Source organism: Agaricus bisporus (assembly GCF_000300575.1).
Source record: "Agaricus bisporus var. bisporus H97 unplaced genomic scaffold AGABI2scaffold_5, whole genome shotgun sequence".
Classification (NCBI taxonomy): Eukaryota; Fungi; Basidiomycota; class Agaricomycetes; order Agaricales; family Agaricaceae; genus Agaricus; species Agaricus bisporus.
In genome coordinates this window covers 1075418-1093401 of record NW_006267368.1, presented here as the reverse complement: position 1 = coordinate 1093401, position 17984 = coordinate 1075418, and the positions used below count along the sequence as shown (strand labels likewise).

General features: G+C 48.0%; 6 protein-coding genes across 6 annotated transcripts; 2 read left to right on the top strand and 4 right to left on the bottom strand.

Moving 5' to 3' along the window:
* Positions 1 to 38: 38 nt before the first annotated feature.
* AGABI2DRAFT_117964 (hypothetical protein) lies at positions 39 to 3772 on the bottom strand (the record flags this gene model as incomplete). The annotated part of the gene is made up of 12 exons (XM_006460962.1): positions 39 to 152; positions 210 to 353; positions 403 to 417; positions 473 to 517; positions 569 to 637; positions 690 to 830; positions 882 to 1011; positions 1063 to 1241; positions 1290 to 1367; positions 1416 to 1883; positions 1930 to 3178; positions 3237 to 3772. The coding sequence occupies 12 exons, from the start codon at positions 3770 to 3772 to the stop codon at positions 39 to 41; spliced, it is 3168 nt and encodes a 1055-aa protein (XP_006461025.1).
* A 57-nt stretch (positions 3773 to 3829) lies between these two features.
* Positions 3830 to 4796, bottom strand: AGABI2DRAFT_136076 (hypothetical protein). Its single transcript, XM_006460961.1, has 5 exons — positions 4727 to 4796; positions 4528 to 4582; positions 4342 to 4475; positions 4036 to 4289; positions 3830 to 3981 (listed from the first exon to the last, which is right to left on the bottom strand). Exons 2-5 carry the CDS (start codon positions 4564 to 4566, stop codon positions 3938 to 3940), a joined length of 471 nt encoding a protein of 156 aa, XP_006461024.1. The 5' UTR covers positions 4567 to 4582; positions 4727 to 4796; the 3' UTR covers positions 3830 to 3937.
* Positions 4797 to 5085: 289 nt separating this feature from the next.
* Positions 5086 to 11426, bottom strand: AGABI2DRAFT_221404 (hypothetical protein; the record flags this gene model as incomplete). The annotated part of the gene is made up of 5 exons (XM_006460960.1): positions 5086 to 5751; positions 5805 to 8000; positions 8061 to 10072; positions 10123 to 11327; positions 11386 to 11426. 5 exons carry the CDS (start codon positions 11424 to 11426, stop codon positions 5191 to 5193), a joined length of 6015 nt encoding a protein of 2004 aa, XP_006461023.1. The 3' UTR covers positions 5086 to 5190.
* Positions 11427 to 11745: 319 nt separating this feature from the next.
* AGABI2DRAFT_192564 (hypothetical protein) lies at positions 11746 to 13662 on the top strand. The gene is made up of 4 exons (XM_006460959.1): positions 11746 to 11803; positions 11856 to 12502; positions 12549 to 13333; positions 13382 to 13662. Exons 1-4 carry the CDS (start codon positions 11786 to 11788, stop codon positions 13579 to 13581), a joined length of 1650 nt encoding a protein of 549 aa, XP_006461022.1. The 5' UTR covers positions 11746 to 11785; the 3' UTR covers positions 13582 to 13662.
* Positions 13663 to 13712: 50 nt separating this feature from the next.
* Positions 13713 to 13880, bottom strand: AGABI2DRAFT_57021 (hypothetical protein; the record flags this gene model as incomplete). Its single annotated transcript, XM_006460958.1, has 1 exon — positions 13713 to 13880. A coding segment is annotated over one exon (168 nt), but the record flags the coding sequence as incomplete, so codon positions are not given.
* A 257-nt stretch (positions 13881 to 14137) lies between these two features.
* AGABI2DRAFT_192563 (hypothetical protein) lies at positions 14138 to 17730 on the top strand (the record flags this gene model as incomplete). Its single annotated transcript, XM_006460957.1, has 14 exons — positions 14138 to 14298; positions 14347 to 14452; positions 14501 to 14583; positions 14640 to 14835; positions 14888 to 14921; positions 14973 to 15483; positions 15533 to 15935; positions 15997 to 16286; positions 16336 to 16730; positions 16787 to 16991; positions 17046 to 17165; positions 17216 to 17302; positions 17356 to 17532; positions 17591 to 17730. Coding segments are annotated over 14 exons (2867 nt in total), but the record flags the coding sequence as incomplete, so codon positions are not given.
* Positions 17731 to 17984: the final 254 nt, after the last annotated feature.

The window sequence follows — 17984 nt, the reverse complement described above, 5'->3', positions numbered from 1 at the left end:
TAACGAAACGACTGAATATCCAATAAGTTAAAAAATGGTCAAAACACGTCTTGGGAGTGAGGACAAGTAGCCGAGCTATGTCCCCACTTCTCACAGTCAGAACAAAATTGTCCTGGAGAACGGCTGTTTATCAAAGAATTGGGAACTTCTTCCTTGAGAAGGTCGCATGTGAAGATATCATGTCCAGGCTGCTCGCATATTTCACATACGTTCTCTTTGTCTGCATCTGGACCCTCGACGAAGGTAGAGCTAGGTTGACGGTGCGACCCGCCATTACCTCCACTGCCTTTGGATGATGATTTGGTCTTAGTGACTTTTTCTTTCAGACGCTCTACCTCCTGCTCTAGCTCATCCTGTGTTTGGCATTATCAGTACCTTGAATCAAGTAGATGGGGGACACACTACTTCGCGATAGATCTGAAGCATGCGCGATTCAGCAATTCACCGAATGTGTGTGGAAATGTCGACGTACTTTTGACTCAACAAGAGCTTCCAGCTCGCTGATCTCTTTGTTTAACTAGGAGGGATGGCGTCAGAAGACTTACAACATATACTGCTCGGCACCTACATCATGTTTTGTCCTAGCGTGGCTCATTTCTGCCTCTGTCAAGCGTTTTCGCAGTTGCTCAGCATCGGCCTTAGTAACAGTCAATACGAGGACATGGATAGGAAAGCCAACGGTCACATACTTCATAACGGACTTTTTGCTCTTTCAAAAGTCGTCGTACGGAATCGACATCACCCGGTTGGTTCGATCCGTTTACTTCCGAATTGTGATCGCCTGCGCCGTTCGTGTCGGTGTCGAGATTGATTTCCAATATTTGGATTTCCTGCGATATTGTGAGATCTCGAATGAACTCGTAGGTAAGATATATTCAAACCTTGCGAAGGTGCTCAGCCTCGGATTGAAGTACTTGAGTTTCCGACTTCAATATTTCATTTTCAGATTCCAGTAGCTTGATTTTCTGGGCGGCTGCGGAATGTTCTTGCTGCAGATCTTGAACAATGTGCCTAGAATCATCTTAAGTCGGGGTTTCCGTCATAGAAGGCGATAGTCCGCACTGGAGGCCGGTGATCTCCTCGCGGGTGGAAGAATCAGCTTTGGTGGGGGATGTAACAGTGTGCTTGGAGCCCTCGCCGTTGATGTGAGACTTGATATGGTGCATCACAATTCCATCTACTTCATTTGTTTGCCCTAATTCCGCAATTCGGGCCGCGAGAATCTCGTTCTGTCGTAGAAGCTGATTTAAGAGATCAGTATCAGCAGCGAATGGTGATCTGTTACCTACGCTGGCATTTTCTGCTTTGAGGTCGACATCCTCTGGCTGATCCAATTGGACCATGGTATTCTGGAGACTATCAACGTTCTACGGCGAGAGTCATTATGATATCAGCCGAGAGAATTGAGGTATTACCGCAAGTTCTGCTCTGAGGCCTTCGATTTCTGCTCTAGCATTCTCAAGGGCGACCTGACTTTCGCGGAGAGCCTCTTCGATCTCTTCAACTCGACTTCTGGCGCTAACTTCAGCCTTCGTCACCCTCTCAACTTCTTGGAGACCCTCTGTTAGTTCCAATTTCATACCGTCTTCTTTTTCTTTCAACTTTTTCACACGTTCTCTCAGAGCGTTCTCTTCCCTTTCACTCGCTATCCGGGAATCTTCAATAAGGTCTTCCAAGGTGGCTATTTTTTTCTGTAAATAGAGAACTTGATCACGAAGAGCCTCGTTATCGATTTCAGTCGCGGTTTTGTGGTTGGGAGTGTGTGGTATGTCCTCCACGTCCCGATTTGAAGTGCCCTTTTCCAAGCTAGAGATACGGCTCTCGAGATCGTATCGTTGACTGTCAGCGTTACTAAGCCTTTCCTCGTAAAGCGCAATGGTTTCCTAGAAGGCCATTAGCAGAGCATTGGTTAATCATATACTTTCTCACTTGTCCGGCCACCCGAAGCTCATCAACTTGTGCGCCCAAGTCTTCAACTTGAGCGATTAGATCAGCCTTTTCATTCTGAAGTAGTTGATTTTCTTGTTCTAACTTTTGTCGCGCCAATTGAACACTCGAAAGTTCCGCATTGAGTGCAGAGGCAGTACGCTGTGACTCAGCAAGTTGAAGGGTACACTGGGTTTCAAGCTCATCAATTCGCTTTTGGCTAGTGTCGTGAAGACTGCGCAAATTTTGTAAACTCGCAAGCGTTGCTTCTTGAGCTTTCAAAGTCTCATCCCTATCCCTGGTCAATTTTGCATTGAGTTCGGCTATCCTATCTCGGTCTTCCTCGAGGCTGTGAACAAGGCTCAACTGTCTGTCAGCATTGACTTCATCCTTCTGGGACAGGAGTTTGTCGTTTTCGACCTCTAGGGCATCGATACGTGCCTGAAGCTCGCGTATTCGATGGTCGTCAACGAGGCTGACTGGAAATGGATGCTCAGGCCCTGACTGATGTGGAGATTCTTCGGCGCCATTTGTCGTCAGAAGGGTGATTCGGTCCTGCAGCATTTTACTCTGGGCTTCAATATTGCTGACAGCAAGCTCTTCCAAACCCGGCTTACTGAGGGATGCAGAACGAGAAGCGGTGAAAATGGGAGAACCTGGTGGAGGCATAGCAACAGAACTAGGAATTCGACCTCGAGGTGTATTCTGGATGGATGGCCCTCGGGTGGAAGTTAGGATATTAGAGGTTCTACCGTTGAGTCCTGGTTTCGGAGTTGAAAAGGGGGAGCCTGAAGGGCGGGATGGAGAGGATAGCGTTCGCGAAATTGGTGAAGGTGAAGAGGATATACTGGAGCTACGCCCGCCAATTTGCCGAGTAGGGCTGCTCGTCTTGTCCCTTCTTGAACTAAGCTGCTTGGCGGTCATGTTTGCGTACTTCGCTGCCCTCGATCCTGGTGTAAGCTTTTCAGGCAACGGTTTGGAAAGTGATTTCTGACCCATGGCCAATTTTGAAGGAGGATTGGATTTAGTGGATGGTGTCGTTCCGGGCGTCAATCGTCCACTGGACGAAGAAGGCGTAATACGGCCGTTGGGGAAAGGCAAAGACATTCGTGATGTCGAGAGGGAGGGAGTGACACGACCGCTTCTAGAGGAAGCAGCAGAAGAGGGACGAGGTAGATAGTTTCGTCCGGGCGATAACTTGGTTGTTGCTACAAAGACCCCACAGCTTTCTGAACAAGAGAAATATTGGATTCTTACAAGTGGTTCTATCAGGGCGCTATATGGCGTGATAGGGACAAAGTTGAACATACCCATTCACACTACCATTATTTTTTCCTCGGCCTGCAAATTGCGCACTCAGTTCGACACCGGCCCAAAGTCCGTTTTTGCCTTCAATTTCGCCTATGTAACGCAAGGTGCCTTCCATGGAGAGTGATTCAATGATAACACTGTCTCCGACTTCGAATGGTTTAGTTTCGAATGGTTTAGTGGAGCTCTTTGTAAATACGTCAGAGTGCCGGCTTGGTGGACGACTGATTGATTTAGTCGTTGCGGGGGTTTTGGCACGTTCAGGTGGTCGGGTGGCATGATTGCGTTCGGAAACGGAGCGACGACCAGATTGAAGGGGGTGTGAGGAAGTAGATTGGGCGTCTGCAAGTGAGTGGCGATGTTGCGCGGGATCATTTGCCTTTATAGCATCTGCCAATGCGCGAGACATGTAATAGTGATCATCAGACTGAGCGGATTGCAGCGCGCCCGAAACGGAACGAGAACGACCCGGAGCTGGAATTCCACTTTTTCCGGGAGTAGGTATGGCTGATTGTCGAGCTTTCCCTGGAGTAGCCATGGTGGGATGGAGCTGAGAAAGCCAATTTCTATGTCGAGATTAGTCGCGTCAGTCACGTGATATTGAGCAGTTGGATCATGCATTAGAAAGGTTCAATAGAAGACATAGACATCAACATGGCAGCGTAGCATAATACACGAAGAACAACACATCTCGAGCTCCCGTTCAGCCGCGCTTCTTTGAGACACCCACAGTCTTTCCCCGACGACCTGGTTTGACCTTCTGTGAGCAGGCAGTTTCATAGATCAACTCACACCACGTACCTGTCGTCTTAGTATGTTGACCCCTGACTCGGAGACCCCAGAAGTGCCTCAGACCACGGTGAGCACGAATCTTTTTCAGGCGTTCGAGGTCGTCTCGAAGTTTTGAGTCAACACCGTTCGAGAGGATTTGAGAGTTTTTGCCGTCAACGATGTCTTTTTGTCTGTTAAGGAACCACGTAGGAATTTTGAATTGAGTAGGATTCTGGATGATGGTAACAATACGCTCGAGTTCATCCGAGTTGAGATCGCCAGCGCTGGTGAGCGGTATTAATTCGTAATAATCTTTAAGTAGCCAGAATATCTTACCGCTTGTTGAGATCAACATCGGCCTTCTTGCAAACGATGTTAGAGTAGCGACGGCCTACACCCTTGATTTCGGTCAACGCATACATGACTTTGCGTTTTCCATCGACGTTGGTATTCAGGAGACGAAGGATGTGCTTGAAGCAGTAGATGAATAAATGCGTCACATTAGTCTGGGAGAAAACCAACCTGGAATTGTTGGTGCTGATCTGGGACGACGAGGGACATGATTGATAGTTCAAACCTATGGAATGTGTTATTAGCTGTCTGTCCTTATCAAGTCCACCCGGCGGCGCTGATCACAATCCATCCAAACCGCTCATACACACGTGTAACGAAGGTGTATGATGTGTTTGACATACGACAGAGGCGGTCTTAAGGTACTCACCTTGCGCAGGTCTTGCTTGCGTCGTCTTCAACAGCGTTCTCTGAGTCGTATGCAACGTTGCGCGTAGAAGATCGGCCTTTGCCGATGATGCTTGTCATTGTTTATATGATTACAAAGAATCAAGGTCGGAACAGGTCCAGCCAGGTCTTAATCTCAAGAGCACTTCTCAAGGCCTTTACTTGCCATACTCTGTGGGCAACGACAATGATTTCTTGTCCAGGTCAGAAAGGCATAATGGTGGTCGACCCTTTCACAAATAGCTCGAACGAAGAAGGCTTGCTTGTAGTTAGATTGATATTGATAACGAGGGGGTGATTTTCTCAGACAATCTGTCAATTCTTCTTCCGGCTCTGGCTTGCAAGTGTGGTGAAAATTCTAATTATCAGGATTATAAATATATTACAAACTATCTACGCGGCTGTAACCTAATAGCACATCTCACAAAGCAAACAACAGAGAAACACTCAAGCGGTGTAAATGACATGATCCTGCAAAAAATTGATCAACACTTGTATGATATCCGTAGCATCCTGCCCAACAATTGTCGCACTCTTTGCGACGATAGGTTTTGACTTGGTCAAAAGCTCCTTCAAATCTGAAGCCATTTCACTCGTCATACCTCTCCTCAACCGTTCAGCCATCGTCATCGCTCTCGCGCTAGGTGTCCGTGTTCGATCTTTCAACAAAGAAGTATCAGCCCGAACAGTTACGTCCATCGACGTTACACTTGAATCAGTTTCGATCTCCATCTCGTTCGTTGCCGACGGCCCAAATTCGGGTTTGGAAAGCCACATTACGAGTTGAGTCACCGCATAGGTTAAAATACCTTCAAGATTCCGTCGAGCAGTAATAACGCTCTGTCGAACATCCAGAGGCTCTGCAGATGGCGCCGTCTTCGCTGCTAGGGTGGTGATGCTCTGATTCGGTGGACGATTGACGAGATCACGAAGAAGGTCCAAAGTACAGTTGCCGAGTTCAAGTAGTGTTCCAAGAGATGCAGGTTCTCCAAGCACAACCTTAGAATGCTATCAAATACAGGTTAGAAATCAACGATGATTGGAGGATGAAATTGATTTACGGGAACGATAAGGGCTTCTTGAATCGGCCACTCCTCCTTAAGTTTGAGCAGGACAGAATCTGCTTTGCTGATAACAATTAATGTCCCAAGAATGTTGCTGGACAATCTGAACAAACGATGAAGCAGTTGCATGACCAAAGGACGTTGTAATGGATCCGTAGAAGGCTTTTCTTTTTCCAGTTGAGAGCGCTCGTCAGCAGTGACAGGTTCAAGCATACTCGCAAGGTGGTTAGGATGGTCAATGGCGTAATTCAACTGCTGTAGGAGGTTCAGAGCGTGTGTAGTGAAAAAGCGTGAGATTTTCTCCATGGCAGGCTTGGATTGCTGAGTCGAAGGCGAGTTGGCAGCGACAGCATAGAAAAGATGAACGACTTGTTCAGTCTCCTCCAATAACGGAAATAAGATGGGGTCTCCAATTGTCCATCGAAGGGCTTGAGCGAACTGCTCTCCGTACAACTGCACGAAACCGCACACATCAGCGTCAAAATAATGATTATGTCGTCCTAGAGCAGTAAAAATAGCCGCGACGACAGCAATCATCGAGCAGTATGCTACATGTGCCGGACTGCGTTCACCAGGCAATTCAGGCAGAACGACACTGATATGGCCGGAGCTAATGGCAGAACTGATGAAGTTGTTGCTGTAAGCAGTCAAGACGCCCTCGGATGCTAGTCGCTCAGCCGCAGTAGCACTTCTCGCCAACGCCATATGGAATTGAAGGAGGTGGGGAGCGTACAGGGGCCGCTTTCTGGCATGAAGGAGCGAAAGGTCCGTGAGGCCGACAAGGTCAATATGTGAATAGAGATCCAGACTCATTCGTATGACATCGGTCTCCTGACACTTAACTAGCCAAAATGTTGGAGAGGGGTTGATATCACTACGAATGCCCTGGTCGAAAATGGATACTAGAAGCTCCATATCCCAATCAACATCCGCATCGAGTCTCGACCGAGCAATAGTAAAGACGATACGGAGTGCTTCGATGATGAAATGGAGGGCGACCTCGACGAATGACGCTAGCGACACCCTCTGTTCCGTTTTGAATGCCTTATCCTGACGAAACAACAATCGACTTTGTTTGATACAGTAAAAAATGATTTGCAGGAGAGTTCGATGAAAAGGAACGGCAGAATTCCGGATAATGGCGTTCATGGGTGATTGAGCTTCATTCAGAATGATACCTGGCACGTTCACGGCCATCTCCAAAAAGGAATCGATTTCCTCTTTCTCTCCCTTCACAGCAAACCACGCAAGCTCCAGAACCGCTAGTAACAATGATAATCGCGCTTGATGAATGACGGCCATCACTTCCCCTGACCTTGATTCCTTGGCGATAGTAGATGACAACGACTCCGCGACTTTGAGGAGATTTTGTCTAGAGGTACTGTCACCTCGGATGTATGGCCTGACTTTTTGTAGAAGGAACTCCCAAGAATCCATTATAACCTTTTGCGCGTCCGACAACGAAAGGTTCATATTGATGGACAATAGCCCCTTCTCAGCCAAGTCAACGGTTTCAAAGGACAACTGAGGGTACGCACGGAGGCGCGTACGGTATAACGCCATGTTAAACGCATAGTCATCACCGAATTCACGTGTATCTTTTGGTTTATGAATTTCGAGGAAATCAAGGACCAGGCCAGAGAAGTTATCCTTGAGCAGTCCGACGAGTTGATCATACATCCGCGGAGAATAAGCATTAGCCGATGCTTCAGAGAGAAGCTCCAAGAGTTGAAATTCATCCTTAAAGCAAGGTTCGAGTTTGACAAGGCTTAGCGGTTTTTTGTTCTTCCCGACCAGTTGTACGCCAATATCAATATCAAGCCCGAATATACGCGCGGCGTAAGCTTTTGATAGGATACGATACGCATAAGACTGAACAAATTCATGAGCATTCGAGTGACGCGAATTCTCCAGGACCCTTATATCCCCTTTTTCGTGTGGTGGAGGAGGCCCAACGTCTATTTGAACAAGTTCATTGAGCTGATTCCAAATGTCTTCGTTCTCTCGCAAGGAGATGACCATGGTTTTATGTTCCAACCCATGCTCCCAAACGACACACAAAAAGCGCAACACAGACGCCAACAATTGCGGATTCGCTTCCCACACTTCCTTCCAATTTGCTAAAGCATCAAGTGCAACATCCGTTGCATTGGCCCCATGTCCGACCATTTTCTCCTTATCTTTTCCTTCTATCTTGTCTGCAAGCTCCTTTCCTTTTCCCTTCTCATCCTTTTCTATTTCCACCAACTCGACAGACGTCCTCAATTTTCCAGTAACGAACAAACTGGCCAACGCAGGTTCTTTATCCACCGCTAAAGCTATAAACCTCCAAATCGCGTATCTTAAGTGGAGATCATCAAACGGATGTTCCACTATCCTAACTAAAGACGCGACCGTTGCCTCTGCATTGTTCAGATGTCCGATTATTGTGGGGGGTGATGAATAGGATACCGACAAAGAAGAAAGAAGGGCATGTAACAAATGCATGGCTTCCAGCGGCACAACGGTACCCGTCTCCCGATCTTTGACATAGCCAGCAATAACGTCAATAGGATCAGCCTTCCCTCTGATACTATCGAACGAAGAGGCACCACCAACAATTCGAGACGAAAGTGTTTGTTCAAGTAAGCAAGGCGTTGTAGCCAAAACTGACCGTTGCTTATAGTTCAGTAGTAGTGCACTCAGGTGCAAATGCGACTCGAGTAGAAAGACAAGACGTCTGACATCACTGAATCGGCGAGAATTATAAAGCATTCGAAGCATATGGCTACCAGAGGCGATACTGGAAACTAAAGGATTGATGCTTGATGTTGTGGCTTTGGACAACAATGCGTCTGCGATGGTTTGACTAAGAGTTGTAAACGGTCCATCGCGCAGTGTTGGTGGCGCGTGCTCCAGGATCTCCGAATAGAGTGAGGATATTCTTTTCCCAATTTCAAACCTATCCCCCAATTGCGTGTACTTCCATCCCAAATGTTCTACCCAGATCTCGGTATGCACGAACCTAGTTGCTCGCATAAGAACCTCTTCCTTAAGGTGCTGTAAGCGTTGGTTTTCCGGGAGAACAGAGACAGAAGCTTCTCGAAAGAGTTGTTGAACGAGATAGAGTAACGACAACGTCATGGTGTAGTGACCAACAGTTCGTTCCGAGGCAAGAGCCATCGAAGCAAAGCAACCTGTTTTATCCGAACCGAATAACGCTGTTGTCGAACGAATATACAACCAGACACGATTCGAGTAGGAGGGTAGAGCTAGGATTGCTGCAAGGACACTCATAGCGGAAGTAATCAACTGTGTACGGGTCGAAGTACGGTTTTTTGGATTCGTTCTTGCAAGGGCCTCTTCCAAAATCATAGTTGTAAGCTGTACGAGATCGGGAGGCTGAGCTTCCGTCATTGTGTGAGCCACCACAGGATCTCCCGCCTCCGTAGCCTCCATCAACTGTTCGGCCTGGCCAGGATTATCGTAGATCAAACTCCTGACGAGATCAAGAGCCTCGGTGATCAACGTTTCTCCATCATCCGCCTCGAAATCAACTCCAATTTCTGCCAAAGAAAGTGACAACGTCTGAACATTGCCCCTGGGTGCAAACGAGATATCCTGATATGCCCCCGACTTTTGTCGCCGCCTGTTGACATAGTCTGTCAAAAGCTCTAGCACAAGCTTCCATCCAGAATGCTGATGCTGCCAACAAATAACTAGCTGTTCGCTGTTATCCGCACTAATGACGCGACCGACGCTCCTAGCAGGTAGAACAGATCCACCAGGAAGCTTGATAGGTTTGAGATTGATATAGGTTAATCCTTGTGAGTGTGAGGTTCCATACCGCTCCTGGTGTCGTTCATACAATGCTTGAGAGCCACTACACGCAGAAAGTGGGATAACCTGGGAGTAGGACGTGAGTCGATCAAAGTAGTAGAAAACGTGTCGGCTGCACAAATCACGTTGATCCCGAAGGTCATCGGGTACGTCGACTAAATGATCAGCTGTGGATAGGGGATCCGTATCGAGGAAGCCGGTTCCTGTCATAGAGCGTAGGAGTCGTAGAAGGGGATGGAGCTGGATAGGGAAGCGGGAGCGAGCGACGTCGAATATGGCTCGACGAGATATACCATGCTTCCAATCGGCTAGCCAAAATTGTTCGCAAAGGGCAGCGACAGATTGGCTCTCGCTTCGACCAAAGAGGGTCACCCAGACTTCAACCAGGAGGTCAAAATCAGGTATATGTTCGACGGGTATCAGCTCCACAAGTGAGATGACGAGGCCTTTGATGGAAAAATGAGAACGTTCACAGGTACGATCGTTCAAAACGCACCTTTGAGTAGAGAGCGGTACGCGATCACGTTAGGGTCACTGATCCAGGAAGCAGTCTTCCACGCCACGCTGGTGACGAACAACGGTGAGTTTGTGAGGAGGGATAGAATGAACCGGAAAAGACCAGCTTCGGGGCGTAGACAAGCATGGAGCATTTGCATATGAATGGGTTCTTTGTTTTTTGAAGATTGTGATTTCGAGATGGATTCCAACAAAGGAGCTTCTTTAGGGTTTTTGGCCGCACGAGAGAGGACGAACGTCCAGGCGAGGTATGTGCAAACGAACTGGCTATCGTCATGCGCCATTATAAGAGAGTGCATTTTTTCGAGGGGAATGGGCTCATCCATGGTGCCAGGTAGAGTAAGAGATTCTGGCTCAGCAACGTTCTCCAACTCCAAAACTTCGACAGTGATGAGGATCCACAGTGCCGCAGAGTCTTGTTGAAGTTGCACACTTTCTTCTTCTAGTAACAGTGTCGCATTACTCTGAATGGAGCCGAGATTGGTAGAATAAGCTGTTTCGAAGATCTTCATCACTAAGGGACCTTTGGTTGGAACGTAGCTCCACATCGCCCAGAACAAGACCTCCAACAACATTAACTGCTCCTTCAGATTCTGCTTCGCCCACGACGTCGCAAGTTTTGGGTTGTTCATAAATTTCGTCGGTAACTTTTCCTTCGTCTGCCGTGTGTATTCTTCCAGCAGGTCTTGTATGAAATAGTATGGCCGAAGGATCAACTGTGGGAGCATCTCAACAGCGACGTTGTAGAGTATGTCATCGCTATTCTCCTTCGCGCGAAATAAGGGGATGAGCACGCGTAGAGCAGCAAGTTTTTCGTTACGAAAGAAGGGAGTGATGGCTTCGAGTAGTTCTTCTTTTATCGACGTGTCGGACGTGATAGGCGGGATTCCTTCGTTGTAGAAGAAGGACCGCAGAAGGATGAGTGCTTGTATTTCGTCGATGGTAAACTCTTCGCTAATGGCGTAGATATATTCTTCCTCCGCATCATCTATTCGTAGAACGACGCCATCGGGCAAGGTAACAGAACCACTCTCAATTGCCGCCTTGGATGACACAGACGGCGTTCCGAATGGATTTGCAGTAAGTTTAAGTCTTTCCTTCCTCACGTTGAGGTATTCCTTGATTTGGTTGGCTGATGCAGCGTCGGTTGGGTTTGAAAGGCTCGCATAGAGTTGCCGGTATGATCTGGACGAGAAAAGAAAGAAGATGAGAGAGAATCAAGAAAAGGAGGGAGTTAGCTCACACATCGATAAGGGAGGAGCGCTTGGAGGACGCGCCTGACATTGCGGCGTCGCTGGAATAAAGCATTGGCAAACGTCTCGGTATTGACGCTCTTGTTTGGCATCAACCCTACAATCCAAATCAAAGCACAGCTTCCATTTGAATGCCCTTGGACAATTTAACCAGCAAATTGGTTCAAGCAGATAGAGACTGCTGTTCAGCCTTAACAAAACCAACCACAAGTACCAGATATCTGCCGCTTTTCAGTGGTTCCTTTGAGTCTTGGAGGCTATCTTATCAGATAAAGCTGGACCACGAACGCGGTCACGTGAATGACAGTTGAATCTGGATTTCAACCTCAGTCCGAACCAACTTCCTCTGCCTGCTTCACTTTTGCATGATCTGCTTGCAAAGAGATCCTGATGGATATTTTTTATAACGTATGTGGTTTCATGTATCATGTTTCTAATTATGAATGCCGTGGTATCACAGGAATCTTTGACGTTACAAGACGTTGTGCAGTCATTAGAGAAGATCAAGCCTGGTCTTCAGTTGCCAGAGACAGAAGAGTCATGGGAACGTATCTTAAAAGGCCTCGAGACGCTGCAGAAACTGTGTCAGTCGGGTGCATGCGAATATCACGAAGAGCTCACCGCGTCGATACGCTCTGTCCATCGAAACATTGTCAGCGCTATGAACTCGGAACGCACTCGTTTGTCAGGCCCGGCTATTGATGTTGTAAACGCTCTCGCACTGGGTTTGAGCACTGGCTTCGAGCCTTTGATGTCTCTATTTTTACCCTCTCTTATTGTTCTTTGTGGCCGAGCGAACAAGGTCGTTGTCGCCCGGGCCAAGGCATGTATATTGTCAATCATCGGGATTACGCAACTTCCGGGTATCCTCCTCCATCTGGCGCGCTTCGTCAAGGATAAGACGCCCACAATAAGGCTTATAGTTGCAGAAGGGACTCTTCAGTGTCTCAAATGCTTTAATCCCCCGGATTTGGAGAAGGAAGTGTACGCCCGTGAGGTAGAGAACATCATGCGCAATGCCGCGCGAGATGCCAATGCCGATGTACGGAAGGTTGGAAAAGAAATATTTGAGACTTACAAGGTCTTGCTGCCCCATAAAGTTGACAGGTATGTCTACTATAACTCGTCTGCAACTATTCACTCAGTTTACCAGCTTTGCTGCTCCTCTGACCCCCACTATACGAAAATACTTGCAACTTGGGACCAGGTCGGTTCAGATGCAAGGCAAAGCTCCTGCGACGACGGTCCCGAAAGGCAAAATTCCGGCTGTGATGGTGCCGAAAGCAAAGTCGGCCGTCAGACCTGCCCCTCGGCCGGTGACTTCGAAACCGGAAACGAATGTTGGACCTGTGCGTCGTGCTAGACTACCCTCAACGACAAATATACCAACAAAGGCTACGTCAACTGAAACAAAAGTGCCGTTGCATCCTATTCAACTACCCGTGAAACCCACGAATGGTCCCCAAAGAGTGATAAGAACAAATGCAACGGCTCTGGTCTCCAAATCACTCGGTCCATCTCGGTCATCCTCCTCTTCGACTGGGCGACAACCGGTGAAAAAACAACTATCCTTTGACACAGTTCGCGTGAATACAGCGTCAAGAAGTTTGTCCAGACCGACTCTGTCTCAGTTGGCGCGAGTCAAACCACCGGTTGTTGCGCGGCCCTTGTCAAAGTCGGTGTCGGGACTGAATGTACAGAAAAACAAATCAGCCAGTGCGCTTGTGACGAACGCGAGTTCGCATGGCCACACGTCGAGAGTCGTCGGGGCGCGAAACGACCGGACAGATGTCATTTCATGCAAGCGGCCTGTGGCTCCTGCATCTATACCTCTTCCTCCATCTCCTGCATTAACGTCAAGCGTGACTTTACCTGACGTTGAGCCTAAACTCAGTAACGAAGCGCTCTCTCACGAGCGAGCTCATAGTGGAGAATCAGGTAAGCGGACTCGAACATGATCCCAACAACGTTACTGATTTACTGTAGCTGGCACGCCTGTTGCAGGTAGCGGTCGTATGGCAGAGGTGGATTTGGCGTGTAAAACACCCATATCGACGCTACTCTCATCCATCCAACAGGGGTTCGACTTGACTCCATGTTCACCACTTTCTCCACCTGAGCACTATGTTTCTTCTACATTAGACTCTGCTTGTCAGTCTAGCGAGTTCAGACTAGGGGTTGTTTGAGGTGGAAATGCTTCCACTACTATGCAATAGTTTTTGATTATCGGATACGACTATATACTGGGATTATATCAAGCCTAATGGAAAAATTGAGACTGCGAGACACGACGAAGCGACAGGGAATGGTCGTACTAGTGCGAGAGATACTTTCGGCCCTTTGCCAGTCGACGGGCGAGGATTTTGCGACCGTGCAAACTTCGTTTACGCGCCAAGAAACCGTGCTTGCGCTTTCGCTTTCGCTGAGACGGCTGATACTCCATGCCACGCTGGGCAAAGCGGACGTGGGTGAGGGCGCCGAGGATGGGAGACGGCTGGGGGAAGTGTGGGACGGCGAGGAGGGGTGGGACGGTGAAGCGAGGGATGGGTGGTCTGTGCGCAGAGTGGGTGACGAGGGCACCCAAGGCGAGGCGCGGGGGATTCGCGAGGATTCGGAGGAGGGCCTGGGCGATGCGCGGCATTGGGGAGAAGGAGGAGTCACGCAGTGTGACTGACTGCAAGTGTTCGTCGGCAAGTTCCATCGAGATGCTGGCGAGGCTTATCATCCACACTCGCCGCGCAGCCATGTCGACGCAGGCTTACACTGGGCCCTGGACTGCCCCCCGCATCCGCGATGCTTTCTTTGACTATTTCCGCGCAAGAAACCACTCCTTCGTCCCCTCCTCGCCCACCATCCCATACGAGGATCCCACTCTCCTCTTCGCAAACGCTGGAATGAACCAGGTAGGTCCTCAATTCACGCCCTCCAACTCCCTTGTTTATCCCTATCAGTACAAATCCATCTTCCTCGGCACAGTCGATCCCAACTCGGACCATGCCAAACTTCGACGCGCCTTCAATTCCCAGAAGTGCATTAGAGCTGGCGGAAAACACAACGGTACGGTGTAGCATCGGCCATCCTACTCCATCTGCTCACTCTTTAAAGATCTTGACGATGTCGGCAAGGATTCATACCATCATACTTTCTTCGAAATGCTCGGAAACTGGTCATTTGGGGACTATTTCAAGGTTTGCCATCTCTTTGACTAGGTGGCCGAGCCTTCCTCACACTACTTTGCTTACAGAAAGAGGCCGTCGGATATTCCTGGGAGGTCCTTACCGAGGTATACAAACTACCGAAAGACCGTCTTTACGTAACGTACTTCGAAGGCGACCCAAAAACCGGACTAGAGCCAGATCTGGAGGCAAAGCAGTATTGGTTGGATCAAGGTGTTGACGAGGATCACATTCTCCCGGGGAATGCAAAGGATAATTTTTGGGGTGCGCCTATCTTTTTCACAAATGATTTCCACGATCCCTCATACTCGATCAGAAATGGGTGCGACTGGACCCTGCGGACCCTGCAGGTTGGTCAACATGCAACCAACTACACTTGATTTTGATTAATGGTATATCAGCGAAATCCACTTTGACCGAATAGGTGGCAGAAATGCGGCACACCTCGTCAACAAGGACGATCCAGACGTGCTCGAAATTTGGAATAACGTGTACATCCAGTTCAACAGAGAAGAAGATGGTTCACTCCGTCCACTTCCTTCCAAGCATGTTGATACCGGGTTAGGTTTTGAGCGCCTCGTATCCATCATCCAGGACAAACACTCCAATTATGACACCGACGTCTTCCTACCGCTGTTTACGAGAATTCAAGAGTTGACCGGCGTTCGTCCTTACCAGGGCAAGTTTGGCGAGGAAGATACGGATGGAATCGATACTGCCTACCGCGTCGTTGCTGACCACGTCCGAACCCTGACATTTGCACTGAGTGATGGGGGTGTTCCAAATAACATTGGACGTGGCTACGTTCTTAGACGAATCTTACGGAGAGGGTCCCGTTTCGCTCGCAAAAAGCTCGGAGTTCCTATTGGGTCTTTCTTCTCATCTCTAGTGCCTACCGTGATAGAGACGATGGTAAGCCTTAAACCTTGACCCGGCTTGGTCCAGACTCATCCTATAATAGGGTACAGTATTCCCCGAGATCACGAAGAAATACGATGAAATCAAAGAAATTCTAGATGAAGAAGAGGAATCATTTTCACGGACTCTTGATCGCGGTGAAAAACTCTTTGACCAGTACGCAAAGAGAGCCAAAGAGCAAGGCCTTCAACTCCTCGATGGAAAGGATGTCTGGCGTCTGTATGACACCTATGGATTTCCTGTTGACCTAACTCTTTTAATGGCCGAAGAGATGGGTTTGGGTATAAACCAAAAAGAGTTCGATGAGGCTCAGGCCTGGTCCAAGGAGGCTAGTAAAGGACCAACCAAGAAGGGCGTCAGTGATATGGTCAAACTTGATGTTCATGACATCGCGACTTTAGAAAAAAATCCGAATGTCCCGAAGACTAACGACAGTGCCAAATTTGGTCCGTCGATTGCTCTACGCCTTGGCCTGGCATTTTCCACTGACTGACAATCGTTTTTTAGGCACCGGAAACATCACCGCGACAATAAAAGCAATCTTTCACAACAAAGCATTTGTTTCATCGACAGAAAATATACCAGGGTATGGAACCTTTGGTCTACTTTTAGATAAGACCAGTTTCTACGCGGAAGCCGGTGGTCAAGAGTACGATACGGGGAACATTGTCATCGACGGAGTCGCCGATTTCGAGGTCACCAATGTTCAAGTGTACAAGGGCTACGTCCTTCACACTGGATATCTAAAATACGGAGCTTTGGAAGTCGGTAACGAGGTCATATCCTCATACGATGAGGTGTGTCTTAAGCACAATATGATTGTCCGTCTCGACTCAACCGGTTTAGCTTCGTCGCTGGCCCCTAAGAAATAATCACACCGGGACACATATTCTTAATTTCAGCCTGCGCGAAATTCTCGGTGATCATATAGATCAAAAAGGATCTCTAGTAGCCCCATCCAAACTCCGTTTCGACTTCTCGCATAAATCCCAGATCTCTTTGTCAGAACTGGCCAAAATTCAGGAAATGTGTACCGACTGGATCAGGAGAAATGTCAAAGTATATGGCAAGGATCTTGACCTGCAAACCGCGTACAAAATCCCTGGTCTGAGAGCTGTATTCGGAGAGTCATACCCAGACCCGGTCAGGGTTGTCTCCCTTGAATATGACGTGGATGAGATAGCGAAAGACATAGAAAACCCCAAATGGCGTCAAACGAGCATTGAATTTTGTGGTGGAACGTACGCTCCCATCCTCACTCTTTACCTTGATTTGCTCAATTCAGTACTCTCGTCAGACACGTCGCTAGAACGGGCGACATCAAAGATATTGTTGTCGTAGAGGAGTCTGGTATTGCTAAAGGCATTCGTCGGATCGTTGCAGTTACCGGTCAAGAAGCTCATGACGTCACTCAACTCGCCGATACCTTCCGCGACAGATTGAATAACCTTGAACGGTTAAGTGGGAAAGAAAAAGATGCTAACCTCAAAGCTTTTGCTGTTGTACGAAACTTCCCAACTCAAATCGTCCATTGCATTACTCATCAAATCCTCCAGGAACTAGGACAAGCAGAAATCTCTGTCACTCGCAAAGCAGATCTCAAAGAGCGCCTCGCCGCCATTCGCAAGGCTTTTGACAAGCAAGTGAAGGAGAAAGAGGCTGCTGCTAACAAAGAGGTAGCTATGCTTCCGAGGTTGGTCTTGATACAATTAACGAACGTTTTCAGGCTATCGACCACGTCATAAAATATTTCGAATCAAACGAGAAAGCGGAGGTCTTTATCGGAACAGTTGATGTCGAGGGAAATGCCAAGGTAGATGATTCTTGGCAACGACAGTAACAGCGGCTTATTTCAGGTTCATCTAGATCCTACAAAATATTGTTTCGCAGGCTAGGAAACTGGGGAAAGCTGTATATGTATTCAGCCTAGATCCCAGTAGCGGCAAAGTGTCGCATGTCAACTTTCTCTCTAACTCTCTTAAGGAGAAGGGTGCTGATGCACGCGTATGGGCAACCAAAGTCAGCGAGATATTAGGTGGCAAGGTAAATCATTTTGCTCCTAGTTCTTGTTATTATCCGATATCTCACATGTGATATCCAGGCAGGAGGAAAAGATGATAGTGCACAAGGGATGGGTATCAATTCTGATCGCCTAGAAGAAGCTCTTGAAGTTGCACAGAGTTACTTATCTACTCTTTAAATCAACCTAGCCAAATATATCAAGTAATTCTAATGACTGAGCATACGTGTGTGATTTGAAGAACTTTGAACAAAGGACAGGCTGTTAGAGTGGTACATCCGGAACACACTAACTCCACCAACATCTATTCCCAGCATCATTTCCAATGCTTCCTGGATATTCCTTTCCAACTAATCCCATTCACATCAATCCCAGCAATCTGATTCTGACTTACTGGTCACATTGACTGATGGAATGCTGCAGTACCTTTGGTATTGTGGTTGTGCTCCCATGGTTGCTTTACGACCAGCACAAT

Coding starts and splice junctions, on each gene's coding strand:
- AGABI2DRAFT_136076 (XM_006460961.1), bottom strand. CDS start 4,566: ATGTCCCTCGTCGTCCCAGATCAGCACCAACAATTCCAG. Junction 4,476..4,527: donor ATCAGCACCAACAATTCCAG/GTTGGTTTTCTC, acceptor TACTGCTTCAAG/CACATCCTTCGTCTCCTGAA. Junction 4,290..4,341: donor GATGTTGATCTCAACAAGCG/GTAAGATATTCT, acceptor ACCGCTCACCAG/CGCTGGCGATCTCAACTCGG.
- AGABI2DRAFT_192564 (XM_006460959.1), top strand. Junction 12,503..12,548: donor CTGCCCCATAAAGTTGACAG/GTATGTCTACTA, acceptor TCAGTTTACCAG/CTTTGCTGCTCCTCTGACCC. Junction 13,334..13,381: donor AGCTCATAGTGGAGAATCAG/GTAAGCGGACTC, acceptor GATTTACTGTAG/CTGGCACGCCTGTTGCAGGT.